The sequence below is a fragment of the Crocuta crocuta genome, unplaced genomic scaffold, assembly GCF_008692635.1.
Source record: "Crocuta crocuta isolate KB4526 unplaced genomic scaffold, BGI_CrCroc_1.0 scaffold408, whole genome shotgun sequence".
NCBI classification, from domain to species: Eukaryota; Metazoa; Chordata; class Mammalia; order Carnivora; family Hyaenidae; genus Crocuta; species Crocuta crocuta.
The window spans coordinates 821,372-835,896 of NW_027527444.1; the positions used below are offsets into that span (position 1 = coordinate 821,372).

A 14,525-nucleotide genomic window follows, 5' to 3' on the forward strand; every position below is an offset into this window, starting at 1 on the left:
GCACCTGTCACCCCCACCCACCATCCACAGGCCCCGGCACCCGCACCCACCGTCCACACGCCCCACCACCCGCACCCACCATCCACCGTTGAAACCCCACTGTCTACACCCCACGGTCCACACCGTACCATCCAAGGAGACAGCAGGAAGATGGGTGCGTGGGATGTGCCATTAGGGAAGTGGGGCGGGTGGGAGGAGGGAAGACAAGCGAGGGCAGAAATAAGAAGCTCCAGGAACAGGCCGGCTCCACGCCCCCGCCTGGCAGGCGGCCCCACGAGATTTGTTTGTGTGCTTGTTTCATTAAAATTTATCAGAAAAAAAAAAAAAAGAATTTATGAAGGCCCCGTGAGAACGTATTTATAGCCCGTCTTCACTAGGAAAGGATGCTGTGGAGCAGCGAGATGGGGCACATCAGAGGAGAAAGAGCAGCCACAGAAAAACCACGCAGGGCACGTCCGGAGCCACGTCCGCTCGTAGGTACGGGCCACCCGTTCTCTCTCGAGGCTCATCCAGCATCACAGCCAACAAACGAAGAAGACATTTCCACAATTATAATTCCTTCCAGTGTGCTGCACACGAGGCACTTCATGGGATGCCATTTTATGCTCCAAACAGCCCTCGGTGTGCATCCTTCCTGCTGGTTTACAGAGGAAGCGACTTAGACCCAGCCCTGTGGGGGGCTCCTCTGGTGAGGGGTATAAGGGTGGGAAACTGGGTCCCCAGGTCTCCTCGTCAGGAGCTTTACAAGACCCAGTATCTAAGGAAGGGTCCTTGGGGACACGCACGGGGGACAGGCAATATCGTCCTTAGATGTATGCAGCTCCTGGGCAGGCATTTCTAGAACCTTCTGCACCCCCCACATCGGGACTTGCAGGAGGGAGTGAGAAGAAATCTTACAGGGTAAGAGTTTGGAGGCAACCACACCTGCTTCAAATATCGCATTTGCTGGGGCGCCTGGGGGGCTCAGTCGGTTGAATGTCCGACTTCAGCTCAGGTCATGATCTTGCTCATGAGTTCGAGCCCCGCTTCGGGCTCTGTGCTGACCGTGAGCTCAGAGCCTGAAACCTGCTTCGGATTCTGTGTCTCCCTCTCTCTCTGCCCCTCCCCTTCTCATGCTCTCTCTCTCTCTCTCTCTCTCCCTCAAAAATAAACAAACATTTAATAAATTTAAAAAATATACTGCATTTGCCTCTCACCACCTGTGTCTCATGGGCAAATCACTGGGTCCACCTGAGCTTCGGTTTCCCCAACTATAAAAACCAGGGAAGTAATATGAACCAGACAGTGCTGATGAAGAATCAAGCCACGGAAGACGACGTGGAAGAGGCCATCAGATGCCCAGCACCTAACAGAGCTCCCCGCGAACGTGTATCTCAGTTTCGTCCAGCGGTGACCTGACGGGCGGAGAAACGAGCAGACAAGCCTCACGGCATGAGGGGCAGTGTCCCCACGGGAACCTGGCTCGCCAGTGCCTCTCGGCGGGCGTGGTAACCTCGGGCAGAGAATTGGGTCAGAAGGCAGGTTTTTCAGGCCTGGTGAAACCTGGCTCCAAAGACACAAAACAAAGGACGAGAAGAGATTCAGGGCAGGGAGACAGAAGAAGACGAAAAAATTAAAAGGCAACACAAAGGAGGAGAGAAAATCGAGCAAAGGAGGGGACAAAGGGAACGGATGACGTGAGAAGGAGCCGGTGGGCAGCCTGAGTCCTGAGCGTCCGTCAGTGCCTTTCAGCGTCTGTAACAAGGCCACCCTTTTAGGGACCGAACACACCGACCAGCGTAATTTGGGGACGGCAACGTTAGGAAAAAACCCCACGACCCATCAAATTCTCAAGTAGCCACGGGCTAGTCACTGCTCCGGAGGGTGTTAGCTGCGCAGATGGAGACAGGTTAGAGGTGGAGGCCACGGAGGTGAGTCAGAATTCACTACCTTCCCCCCAAGCCATGTGAGGTGGGGATTATTACCCACATTTGACCCGGGAGGACACTGAGGCTCAGAAAATACCAGAAAGCGGGGCGCCTGGGTGGCTTAGTCAGTTAAGCGTCCGACTTTCGCTTAGGTCATGATCTCGCGGTTCGTGGGTTCGAGCCCCGCGTCGGGCTCTGTGCTGACTGCCGGCTCGGAGCCTGGAGCCTGCTTCAGTCTGTGACTCCCTCTCTCTCTGACCCTCCCCTGCTCACGCTGTCTCTCTCTCTCTCNTTAAAAAAAAAAAAAAAGAAAATACCAGAAAGCGTCCCAGAAGACATTGAATAAATGGTAGCACTAGAATTGCAACGCTGACCTTTGAGGCCCAAACCTACACCCTTCTACAGAGCAGATGAAGAACACCACGTCTTCCCTGCTCACGCAAGGATTCGGTTCTAGAGGCTGCCACACAAATGACAGCAAAGTCTGTGTCTTTCCCCTGGGCAGCGGGATGCTCCCCCCCTCCTCTGGTCTAAAGGCGATGAGGCCGAGAGGCTGGTGCCTGGCCTCGGGCCAACCGTCCCCTCCCCCCTGCGTGTACGGGGCATCTCGTCCCAGTCTATAGGTGCCTGGCCGGTTTCTAATCAGAGGAGGGTCACGCCATCTAAAATACCGCCTGACACATGTACAATGCTCTTACTCGTCAATTAGCCTGAGCAAAAGCCCAAAATAACTTTCTCAGGTCAGAGATGAAGGGAGAAAGAACGAATATAATGATGTGCCTAAAAAACTGCTCTTGTATTGAACCAACACATGGTTTGCCTGGAGATTATTTTTTCATAAGGTTTGTAGGTAATGGCCTCACCCAGAGTTTTCAGAATTAGTGGGCAGAGTTAACTAAGCATTTGGATTCTCAAAGACGGCTCGTATTTTTCTTCTTTCCCCCAGTGACTCAGGCTTCTGCATTTCCTCACCAACATCCTCAACGTCAATGTTGGACTTGGCTGTGCGGGGGGCGGTTTCCCCAAGGAAAGGGCATGGGAGGTGCTGATGCGTGCTGTCGTCAGGGAACGTGTGGTCTGATTAAGGCGGCAAGAGGCTGGCCACCCTTGCCCCAATCCAGGACAACTCTGAAGGAGCATCCCAGTTCCAGAATGTTCCAGTGGGTCAGCTAAGGTCATTGTTGGGACTGCTTCACAGTCCAACTTCTCCCTCTGCCCCATCTGGCTTTCTTGCTTTCCCCCACCACCGGAGGGCCAAAGCTAGAGGCACAGAATCATTGGCTAAAAATAATGTTTCAGTGAAGGTGACAAAGGTCATTGTGCTCACTATTAAATAGGAACACAACCATATATGTCCTTGGACCTTAAGTTTTTGCACTTGGTTTATTATGATTTTATTATGGTAGTAAATTCTTTTTTTAATGAATTAACTTATTTTTGAGAGCGAGACACAGAGAGAGTGCAAGGAAAGGGCAGAGCGAGAGGGAGAGAGAGAGAATCCGAAGCAGGATTCGCGCTGTCAGCACAGAGCCTGACACGGGGCTCTAACTCACGAGCTGCTAGATCATGACTTGAGCCGAAGTCGGTTGCTCTACTGACTGAGCTACCCAGGTGCCCCGTTTATGGTACTAAATTCCATGTCTGCAGGCCAAGCCTCCGGAATGTCGCACTGAGCCTTTCCTGAAAACTGGCGTTGCCCCATCTAGAGGGGGTGGGGGGTGGATGGAGAATGGACAGACGCCAAGCCTGGAGCTGGGGTCCCGCTCAGAACAGAACTGCTTTGATGTGGTTTTCTGATCTACCCCAGGGTGTAGGTCTCTCTGGCAGAGGGCCGCGTGGGGCAGGCAGGGGAGACCGTGACTTCTCCAAAGCCTCCCCCACCAGCAAGGCTCTCCTCGCTCCCCAACATCCCTCTGGGAGAAAGCCCCGCTTGTGCACCCTGCTTTGTTCCTGGCCAGTCATGTGACCTCCGGCAAGTCCCTTAACCTCCGGAGGCTGCCCCTTCATCCCGAGGGGTTCCCGGGGAGCTCCCCGACTTCTCTGGCACCTGGTGGGGAAGTCACCTGCCTGGGTTACTCCCCCAGACCGCTTGGGTACCGCAGTTCCCTCTGCTGTAAGCTGAGAATATTCTATTTCCCGCGCCCCACACTCACGTCAGAATCTCAAAGTACACTTCACAAGCAGAGAAAAGTGACAAGAAAAGTGACTTCTCCGTCCTGGCGCTGACCTCTCCCTGCGAGCAGGACGGCACCTCTGACGCTCGCCCATCTTTGGTGATGAATCGGAAGGTTGGGCCCAGCTTGCAAGGACCCAGCGCCACCGCCTCTGCGGCACTCAAAGCCCCCCGGGAGCCCACCTGTCCTCCAAGAAGCCCTGCTTCCTCGAGGTGCCAGCGCCCAGGGGAGACCCGGACTGCAGCCCTCGTCTACGCCCTCGGCATGTAAGAATTACGCGTACACGCTATACGCTACGTATAGTCTTACATGTTATACAATTATAACAAGTGTCTATTAATTATATAATATTAATTATTAATTATTAAATAATGTTATTAGGTAACGTACAAGCCCACTTGAGACCTAAATATATCTGACATATTATAACTCAGTAAAATGTTAATAGGTTATATTTATATATAACTCTCTGTTAATATATATTCATATAATAATATAATCAATATGTTTATTACATATAATTCTAGTTATTATACTAATATATATACTATATATATTTCAGAAATAGTAAATGTGTATTGTTTTAAGTCATTATGTTTTGGGGTTTTTTTTTCTAATGTTTATTTTTGAGAGAGAGAGAGAGACAGAGTGTGAGTGGGGAAGGGTGAGAGAGAGAGGGAGACACAGACTCTGAAGCAGCTCCAGGCTCTGAGCTGTCAATACAGAGCCCGATGCAGGGTTCAAACTCACAGACCATGAGATCATGACCTGAGCTGAAGTCGGATGCTTAACCAACTGAGCCGCCCAGGCGCCCCTGGGTTTCTGATTTTTTGTTGTTGTTGTTTTTAATGTTTATTTCTGAGAGAGAGAGAGAGCGCACAAGGAGGAGAGGGGGACTGAGAATCCGAAGCAGGCTCCGTGTGGATATCGGTGAGCCCGACGTGGGGCTCCAGCTCACAGACTGTGAGATCATGACCTAAGCCAAAGTTGGATGCTCAACCAACTGAGCCCCCCAGGCGCCCCTGGGTGTTTGGATGGCAGCGAAGGTGAACTGATATGGTGACAGATGGTCAAGGCTCTTCTGCAGACTCTAACCCTGATCAGGGGAAGGTCACAATTGTCCTCTGTGAGGCCTGCACAGTGCCTGGCACACAACAGGCCTTGGAGAAGTGTCTGCTGAACCTACTAAGAGAAAGCTCTGTGGCTACTTGGCAGAAGACTCAAGACAGGGTTTTCCAGTTCCTGGTTTAGTGCTTATTCTAACATTCCATTATTTAAAAAATGAAAAAGAACTAGAGAATAAGAGCTATGAAATTATAGAAAGTGGATTATTTATTGTTGAGATGAGAAAGATAAAGTAATGCTTTCAATGACCTTTATCTAATAAATGTAGGAGCCACCGGGGCACCTGGGTGGCTCAGTCGGTTGAGCATCCGACTCTTGATTTTGGCTCAGGTCGTGATCTCACGGTCTTGAGATTGAGTCCCAAAAGAGATTCTGTGCTGAGTGTGGAGCCTGTTTGGGATTCTCTCTCTCCTTGTCTATCACTCGCTCTCTCACAAAATAATTAAATTAAATTAAATAGAAATAAAAATGTAGGAGCCACGTAGAGTGTACAGAGACCGGGCAAACTGCTGGAGAACAGCTGTCCAGACCAGGTGCTTCGTCTTCTGTGTGCCCATCATGTGGGTGGTGTCCCTCCTCCTGAGCGGTCCTTACCTCCCGTCCCCATGCGACCACGCTGCCTGGACTGGTCGTGAGGCATCAAAAGCCTGGGGCTGGAGCGGGGCCAAGCAGAGACATCAAAAACCCTAGTAAAACACAACTAGAGTTTTCTAGGCAGGTTGGGCCAGAATAGCCATGAGCCAGAGACAGCCTACGCTCCTGGCCTACGGTGAGGCTCGGAACACGGGTAACAGTAGTTAACAACACCACACAGGCTTATTGGTGAGACAGAGAGGTGGCTTATGTACAAGTACCTGCCTGCCACATGGCACGTGGTCCATCAGCACTGGCCGGAGCTGATGGCAACCATGCCATCCCAGGTGGGATCTGATCATCAATGATACTGATCAGTCATCGCTGCTATGAATGAAACTACCCATCGGGCAGTATCTGAGTTTCGAGGAGGAATCTCTCCGGGGCGTTTGTTTGCATAATATGCTGTAGACAAGAATGGGGCCATGTGATCGCAGCCTCAAGCCCCTGACCCGGNCATTAGCCAGTCTGCTGGAAGGTGAGCAGGAGACTGAGCGGGGCTGCCTGCTTCCTCGGCCCCCGTCTCCACTCCAGGTCCAAGAGAAGGTATCCCGGACAAGCAGGGCCCTGGCACTGCCACGCCAGCCTCGGTCTCTCAGTGGCCGGCCCAGCCCCGCCCACCACGCTACAGTTTCCAGGAGACCAGGAGACCAGAGCAGCCAGAGAGGGGAGAGGATGTAAGGAGAGACCCAGACAGATCCGTGGGTCCTGGCCCCTCAACACACCTGCTCACATGGTTCTCCCAGAACACAAGTGGGAGTGTTGCCCCTGCTGTGCTTCGAAGGCAGGGACCCCCCCCAGCCCCCCAAATCAGGTCTCTGGGGCGACCACAGCACAGTACCACAAACCAGCTGCCTTAAAGCAGCAGCACTGTATTCTCGCACAGTTCTGGAAGCCAGAGTCTGAGATCAAGGGGTCTGCCTGGCCACACTGCCTCCAAATCTTCCACTCTTGCCTTTTCCAGTTTCTGGTGGCCCCGGTGGGCCTTGGCTTGTGGCTGCAACACCCCAGTCTCTGCCTCTGTCCTCCCATGACCTTCCCGCGGCATCTGTGCCCAAGTTTCCCTCTTCATAGAAGGGCACCAGTCATCCGGGTTAGGGGCCCAGCCTAACGGCTGCATCTTAACTGGACTCATTACATACGCAAAGGCCCTATTTCCAAATAAGGTCCCATTCACAGGCGCCAAGGGGCGAGGACTCCAACATATCTTTTGGGGGACACAATTCAACCCACTACCCTGCTCATCTTTGGATCCTGAGAACCACCCCGTCACCTGGAAAGCAGACAGAAATCAATCGACTGGTTTCCCACCTGCCTGTAAATGGAGCCATTCCCCGGCCCTCCTTCTCTTCCAAGATGAAGATGTTGGGGACCCACTTTCCCAAATTCTTCCCTGGCCAGGTTGCGTCCTTCCTTCTGCACTCCCAACCCCCTCCCCCCCCCACCCTCGCACATATGGAGGTCACCCCAGTGCTGCCCTGAGCTGGGCTCTGCAGCCAGCCAAGCCCCCACCGTGCTCCCCCTCCGCAGGAAGGGGACACACAGCTTCAGCCTCATGGAAAAAAGGCTGGACCCCTGCGGCTACCAAGAGCACATCGGTGTTTGTTGTACACTGACCAAGGACTTCACTGCCAGGTCAGAGGATATCAAAACACAGAGGCCCTGACAAAAGCCCCCAAACCTGGATGATATCTGATGGGTCTGTGACAAGCCCCTGAGCTGGCAGAGGAGGGCTTCCTGTCATCAGGAAGGAAAAGAATGGAGATCAAATTATTTTCAAAGTAGGCAGTGGAAGAAAGAAGTAGTGAGATCAGGATTAACCGTGTCACTGTGGGCCACGCCAGGCGCCCCCTGAAAGGCAAGCGGGACCTGGGAAGATCCGCCCCCTTCCTCTGCTCCAGCTGCACACACTGTGCAGTGAGGTCTCTAAGGATTCCCTGTGGTTTAGCCTCAGGGACACAGCTTGACTGTCAGAAGACTCCTCTGCCCACCTTAGAGCAAGGTCACAGTCAGCTCACCAAGCAAGTTAAGGACTCTGCTTCAGCCCTTGATGGCCCCACGTCTCCTTGGCCGTGATTTGCCCTACATTTTAGAAGACCTTGACAACATTTTGACATCTGGTTAGGCACCATCGGGGTTTCAAGATGGGTTGGGCCACCATCTTGAAAGAGGCAGGAGACACGTGGTGTTCTGCGTGTGACCACATTCACTGTTCTGGGGCAAAGGGAGGGTGGGTGGAGGAGAATGAGGAAAAGAGAGTGGATTCTGAGCCGGCTCTGTAGCGTAGTGCTGCCCTGCTCAGTAGCCAGCGTCGCCCCATCTATAAAAGTAAAATGGCGCCCAGAAACAGAACATGGTTGGCAGTGAGCTGAACAAATCAAAAAGGACAAACAGGAAAAGTAAAAGAAAACAGTCAAGAAACAGCACCACTGAAAAGCACATGTGTTGGTCTGAATGGTTTGAAAGGATACAGACCGATTTAGAAGTTTTGGGATGGGGGCGCCTGGGTGGCTCAGTTGGCTGAGCATCTGACTTCAGCTCTGGTCATGATCTCATGGTTCGTGGGTTCGAGCCCCAGCATCAAGCTCTGTGCTGACAGCTCAGAGCCTGGAGCCTGCTTTGGAATCTGTGTCTCCTTCTCTCTCTGCAGTGCCCCCCCCCCCTCGCCGCTTCATGCTCTGTTTTTCTTTCTCTCTCAAAAATAAATAAACATTAAAAAAAATTAGAAGTTATAGGATGAAGTCTGAGCGGGTGTGAAGGTAAGCGCAAAGTGCTTCCATGTTCCTTCAGTCCATCTAGGGGTTAGGAACCTCAGAAATACAAACTCTGGCTGGAGATTAGCAGTAGAATATAGCTTGGCTGGGATTCACCCCAGGAGGAGGCCAGCTCAAAGCAAGCAGGAAGGAAGGAGATATTCATAAAGCAACGAGAACCCTAACATGATGTGTGGGAAGACGGGCTACCAAGCATACACACTATAGTGGGTGGCTGCTTCTGTCTTTGCTACCTGAGTACTAGAGATGTCCCTTTGCTGAGATAATGCTTCATGATGTCCATAGTTGCAGAGCTCATCGGAGCCTGGTTTGCACAAGGGTCTCGAATGCTCCACAGACGGGTACTAGGACCCAGCGAGAACCGGGCAGCAGAGGCTCCGCTTGAATAAGGTACACATTCCACTTCCACCGTGTCATCCCACCAGGGGGTGGGGGGTGTGCTTGTTCTCAGTGGGACCCTCTGTGAAGTGGGGATGCGGGGATGAGCTAAGGGTGCATCTCAGCCGTAGGATATACCCCAGGGCATGGAACAGTGACTCAGAAAATCCATTAGTTTTGTGCATGTTCTGTTTATATCACTAAGGGAGCTGGTCCGTGGAGATGAATGCACACTCCGCAGGGTAGCACCCACAATGAAGGGGACTTCTTTATCCGTATTCTTCCCGCTCCCTCCCTGCACTGGCTCAGTGCTGGACTGTGTTTTACTGGCCTTCAGCCAACATGCTATGCCCGCATTTCAGGAAGCCCACTCACCAGTCAGCCACACTCACATCTTGCAAGCTGTGGAGGGGTAACCCATCCTCATTTATAAACCCTGGAGCCACAGGACAGCTCGAGGGACTCCAGAACCCAGGAGCTGCACCTGAAGCTTGGAAGTCCTTGTATCATACTCTGGGCCCTTAGAGGAGCTGACGCTCTAGGCATCCAAGATGCACCATAGGGCAGAATCAAGACACATTCCATTGTGGCCTAATAGGCTGGTCTGCGCTGGGCTACCCTGGCTGGGGGCCAATGTGGGCTGCCATCTTTATTTGGAAGCCAGAAGTATCTCACCATTGTTCAGGAGTCAGTAGCCAAGGACATCTCTTCTCAATGACAACTGAAAAAGTGTACGTGATAGATATGATGGACGGATGGATGGACAGACAGATAGATAAACAGATACATAAGTAGATGGATGGGTGGATGGATGGATAGATAGATAGATGTACGGATGGACAGATGGACAGATAGATAAATAGATAAGCAGATACATAAGTAGATGGATGGATGGATAGATTAGATAGATAGATAGATAGATAGATAGATAGATAGATAGATAGATAGATAGATAGATAGGCAGGCAGATACATACGTAGATGGATGGGTGGATGGACAGATGGATGAATGGTTACCTAAACAGATAGAAGAATAACTCATGGGGGCAGAAGAAACAGATCAGTACTAACACTGGGGAAATTGAAAAACAATTATTTTCATATTTAAGCCACCATAAACATAAGACACACCTGGAGAACTTAGCAGAAACATGGTCCCACTCCTCAGAGATTCTGATTCAGTAGGTCTGGGCTGTTACTCAGGATTTTATATTCCAAACAAACACTGGGTGCTTGTACTTAAGCTAGTCCAGGAACCACACTTTGAAAAACCCTGCTTGAAACCCCTACTCAACAAATCTTGCTCAAGTGGTACAAACTGACCAAGGTCAAGGCCAAGAACAAAACTGACACCCTCACTGTACTGCATGGCACCCCTTTCCTTTCACTGCGGCTCAGTCTGTCATATTTTAGTGATGTGACAGGTAGCAAGCACTCTCAGCACTCGGTCCTCCAGGCTCGGCGGCAGGGAGGGGGTGGGGGTGGGGCAGAAGGGCAGCTCTGGTCCCACCTGCATCCAGCCCATGCCCCACCCTGTCTGGAGTCCCCAAGCAGAGTGGATCCGGTGGGACGGAGGCTGCTGGTCACAGGCCCAGCACTGGTGTGGAAGGCACTGGGCCTCAAGCAGCATGAAGCTTCCCTCCAAGGGCCAAGCCATCACCTGCGATCGGCCTGCTCAAGCCAAGTGGTGTCTTCACAACCTTCTGTGACCGGCCAGCCACGCTTGGCTCTATTTTTAGTTTGTCTCCAGGGACCGTGAAGGATTTCTGGAGCACCTCTCCCGAGAGGCCCGGGGACCTGTGCCTTCCACTGGTGGTAAATGCTGGGCCACTGTCTGAAGGCTGAGCTCCTACAGGCCTGCCTCAGGGTCCCCGCAGGCTCCTGCAGAGCCCTCCCCTCCCCCGTGGCCTCCTGCTTTATCACGGGCTTGTAAACAGCCCCAACGACCCACAATAGGCCGGTCGACAGTCTTCAGTTTAAAAATGTCTGGGATACACGAATTTCAGCATGAAGAGGGAAGCTGCTTCTTTTGGTACAAGATAAAGGAGAACATGTGTGCTCCAGGCGAGTTTCTCCGGCAAAGTCCTGGCAGAACGCCGCACACAGTGAGGCTTCTAAGTGGTTACTTTCCAAAACCAGTCCCACCACCTTCATGCTATTCCTGCTTCACGTCGGGGAGGAAGGCTGAGGGAAGAGAACCAGGGCAAGGTGCCAACCCACCGCGACTCAAAACATGGCGCCCATCTCGTTCATAGGCCCAGGGCAACCCCAGAGGGGTCTGCACTCACGCGTCCCCTTCCTCCCCTCTCTCCCACCTTCCCTTTTACCAGAAAGGCAAGCCCAGCCATCTAAGAAAGAGACTAAAACCAAGGCAGATTTCATCTTCCTTTAGGCCCGATGGCCATTCTCCCTTCATCAAATTCAGTTCATCAGTTACTGCAGTTCATGACTCCAGGTCTCCGTCACCTGCTACAACCCACAGGCCCCATGGCCTCCTCGGAACTGGACTCCCCCATTCTGGTGTCTCACATAGCAGGTGCTTTCGGTAGCAAGGAAGGTAAAGATAGGTAAGACAGTCAAAGCCTGGGATGGAGGTTCACAGTGATTGCAACGTCCCAACTATGGTTCTGTTTACGCACCAGCTATGAGGTGAAAGACTGAGCCTAATCGTGACCGAAAGGGACTCAACCCAATTCAGGGCATAGACAAGCTGCGTGGACACACCAGAGACCTCATGAGGCCTGTTTCCTGAGAGTGCACTGGACGCCGCCAGTGAGAGCTGCTGGGGAAGATGTAGGACTCCCCCAGCTGGGATTCCAGACAACCATGGGCGGTATTTTTACTATAAGTTTATCCCAAAGGGTGCATGGGACATTCACATACTAAAAAGTGATCCACTGCTTATCCAACATTTTTATTTGCTAAATCTGACAACCTTACTTCAGGGCCCTCCTCGATCAGTCCTCACCCCGTTTCTGATTCCCAAACCCTTTCTTCCATGAGAAGGGGCTCTTTGCTGTACCCGGAAGCAGTTATCCGGGTGGGGGCTCATGGAGGGGCTCAAGCCAATTCGCTGGCGGGAGTAATCCAGGCTTCTCACATGTGACTCTGTCCTGCCTACCGTCTCTGGATCTAATGTCTCTCTGAACACGTCGGTATGCATCATCTCTCTCTCTCTCTCCTCTGAGAGCAGGTATCATGGGCCAGTATCTGTCTGAATGCCATATTTCCCCAACTAGGGTAGGACTGTCACCTAGCCCAGCGCAGCAATCAACAGGCAGTTACTAGATGGTCAGTGAGAAGACGCCCCGGGTCCCACCAGCAAATACAAGCCCTATAAGGAAGGAGACAGAAATCCTGTTTCACCCCTGGACCTCACCATCAACCAGAGCACTAGACACATGTGTGGAATAGCTCAGGGAAGAGCACTTCCGGTAAGAGATGGATCATGCCAAGTAGGCTGTGTAGAGCAGCCAAAATCAGGTCCAGCAGCAAGAAGGGTGGTCAGAACATTCCAGCAACACCATGGCCTTTCCCCTTCTCAGCGTGGCGCCTCAAGTCTTGTTCTGGGTTCTGGATTTTGTCCTGCACTCGCCACCAGCACCACCCCTCCGGCGGCCCCGCGCGCACCCCTGCCCCCAACACTGCATCTGGACCCATCCGCACCGCTCCGGCTCAGTACCATACGGCCTGATGCTGGACAGTGTCACTTTCTGTTCTCTTGGTCTCTCTTTTTAAACCTGGTTGCTCTGATGTCGATGTGACAGCCATACATTTATGCAACACTTTTACGTCCGCAAGCGCTTCCCCATGAACTGTTTTATTTCAACGTCCCTGGAAGGCAGGCAAAGCAGATTATTATCTCTGACAAATGGGAGAAACTGAGTAGTGAACCGGCTCACTCAAGTGATCACGGCCACGGGGAGACGTGTAGCACCGGCGTCCCGTTATTCATTTACACAGATGGCAGAAAATGCCTCACGTTAGCCACGTAAACAAGAAAAATTCTATTTAAAATAGAATGCTTATTGCAAGGAATGTGTATTCCTGCATATTCGGGTCACTACTCTGGTGGCCACACAGCGCCTAGTGACCTGTTCCCAGGCCTCCCTCTGCAGATTTCAGGGTGCTCCCGAAGTGCCCGGAGGAGGTCTGGGGCTCCAGGCCGCCAGCCTCTACTCTTCTTCCTCCAAGCGTAGGCACACGTGGAAGGGAAAGGTGGGGGGCGGGGGGGTTGTTGAACAAACACTGAAGGAAAGTACCTAACGGGTTCGCAGCGGGGAAGTGAGAGGCCAGCAGCCCCTCCCCAGTCCTGTCCCATCCGAGGCAGTCCCGGAGGGTGGGACTCCCCCCGCGCACTCCCACCCTGTGCCCAGGACAGAATCAAGTCACATTCTTCACGGAGCCCACTGCTCTGTGTCTCTGTGTGCGTGCGTCTGTGTGTACGTGTATCTTGGTTGGACATTTGGACATTTGCTTGGACATTTACTTGGTTGGTGGAGGTCAGGGGCGTGACCCGGGGGGGGTGTCTTTCGAGGGTCAGCGAGGGCTGCACCGCATGCCCCACCACCGGACTTCCCGATGGGGAAGCTGGGGGAGGCCGCGGGCCACCTGGGTGGGCAAAACCCGGGGTGGGCGCCCGACCCCGCCCGGCGCTCCCTCCAGNGCCACCCATCCCCGAGCGGCCCGAAGTGACAGGAGGGGCACGCACGGCGCGCGCGGGGCGTCCCGCGTTAACCGCTTCGGCGCCGGGGTAGCCGACGGCGCCAGGGCGGGGAGCCGGGGACCGCGCGGCCGGCACTCACCGGGATGTGCACCCGCAGCGAACGCCTCTTCTGGCTGGGATTTTTTTTGCCGCTGCTCCCGCCCGGGCTGGAAACCTCTTTCTTCTTCTTGGTGTCCATGGCCGCGCTTCCCATAACTTTAACTAGAAGTTAATTCCGGGTAACTCGTTCCCGCAGCTCGGTCCTCTCCCTTCCAGCGCGGCCCCCGCGGTCGGCCTAGAGCCGCGCGCTCTGGATGGTTCCCCTTCCACCGCGGAGACACCGCGCGGGGACTTCCGCGGGGAGGGAAGGTGGCGCAGGTACCTCCGGCCGCCGCCACCGGGGCGGATGGCGGTCGGCGTGTGCGCCGCGTTCACGTGTCCGCTTCCTCCTTACGGGCTCATCGATAAAAACTCAAAGCCAAGGTTGTCCTGGTTCTGGTCTCTCTCCGGGTTACGCGTGGCAGAGGTCTCCCTCTGGGTGACAAAGTTTTCTTCCTTTTGCAAAGCAAAGCCACCCTGGCCACCCTGTCAGCTCCTCCCACAGGTTCCCAGAGGTAACCTGAAAGGCAGGTGCAGGGAAACGCGGTGATTTGGAACACAAGCCCCCGGTGCCTGCGCCGAGGTGGGCAATCTGGCGAGGGTGAGGCAGTTTGCTTGTAAATAGAATCCTGGGCCGCAGAATGAACCAGCCCCGAGCCTGGAACTCCGCCCGTCCCCCTTCTGGGCGAGATGGGGCGGAGGGGAGGGAGGAGGAGGCGCAAAGGCGAACG

At 53.3% G+C, this 14,525-nt stretch overlaps 1 protein-coding gene across 1 annotated transcript in view; it reads right to left on the reverse strand.

Annotated features, from left to right (window-relative positions):
* Nucleotides 1–14,417, reverse strand: part of PRKAG2 (protein kinase AMP-activated non-catalytic subunit gamma 2) — a 270,738-nt gene extending 256,321 nt beyond the window's left edge. The window contains exon 1 of the mRNA XM_077761602.1: nucleotides 13,796–14,417. Within this exon, the coding sequence (XP_077617728.1) occupies nucleotides 13,796–13,909 (114 nt within the window). The 5' untranslated portion in view covers nucleotides 13,910–14,417. The remainder of the gene's footprint in view (nucleotides 1–13,795) is intronic.
* Between the last annotated feature and the right edge of the window lie 108 nt (nucleotides 14,418–14,525).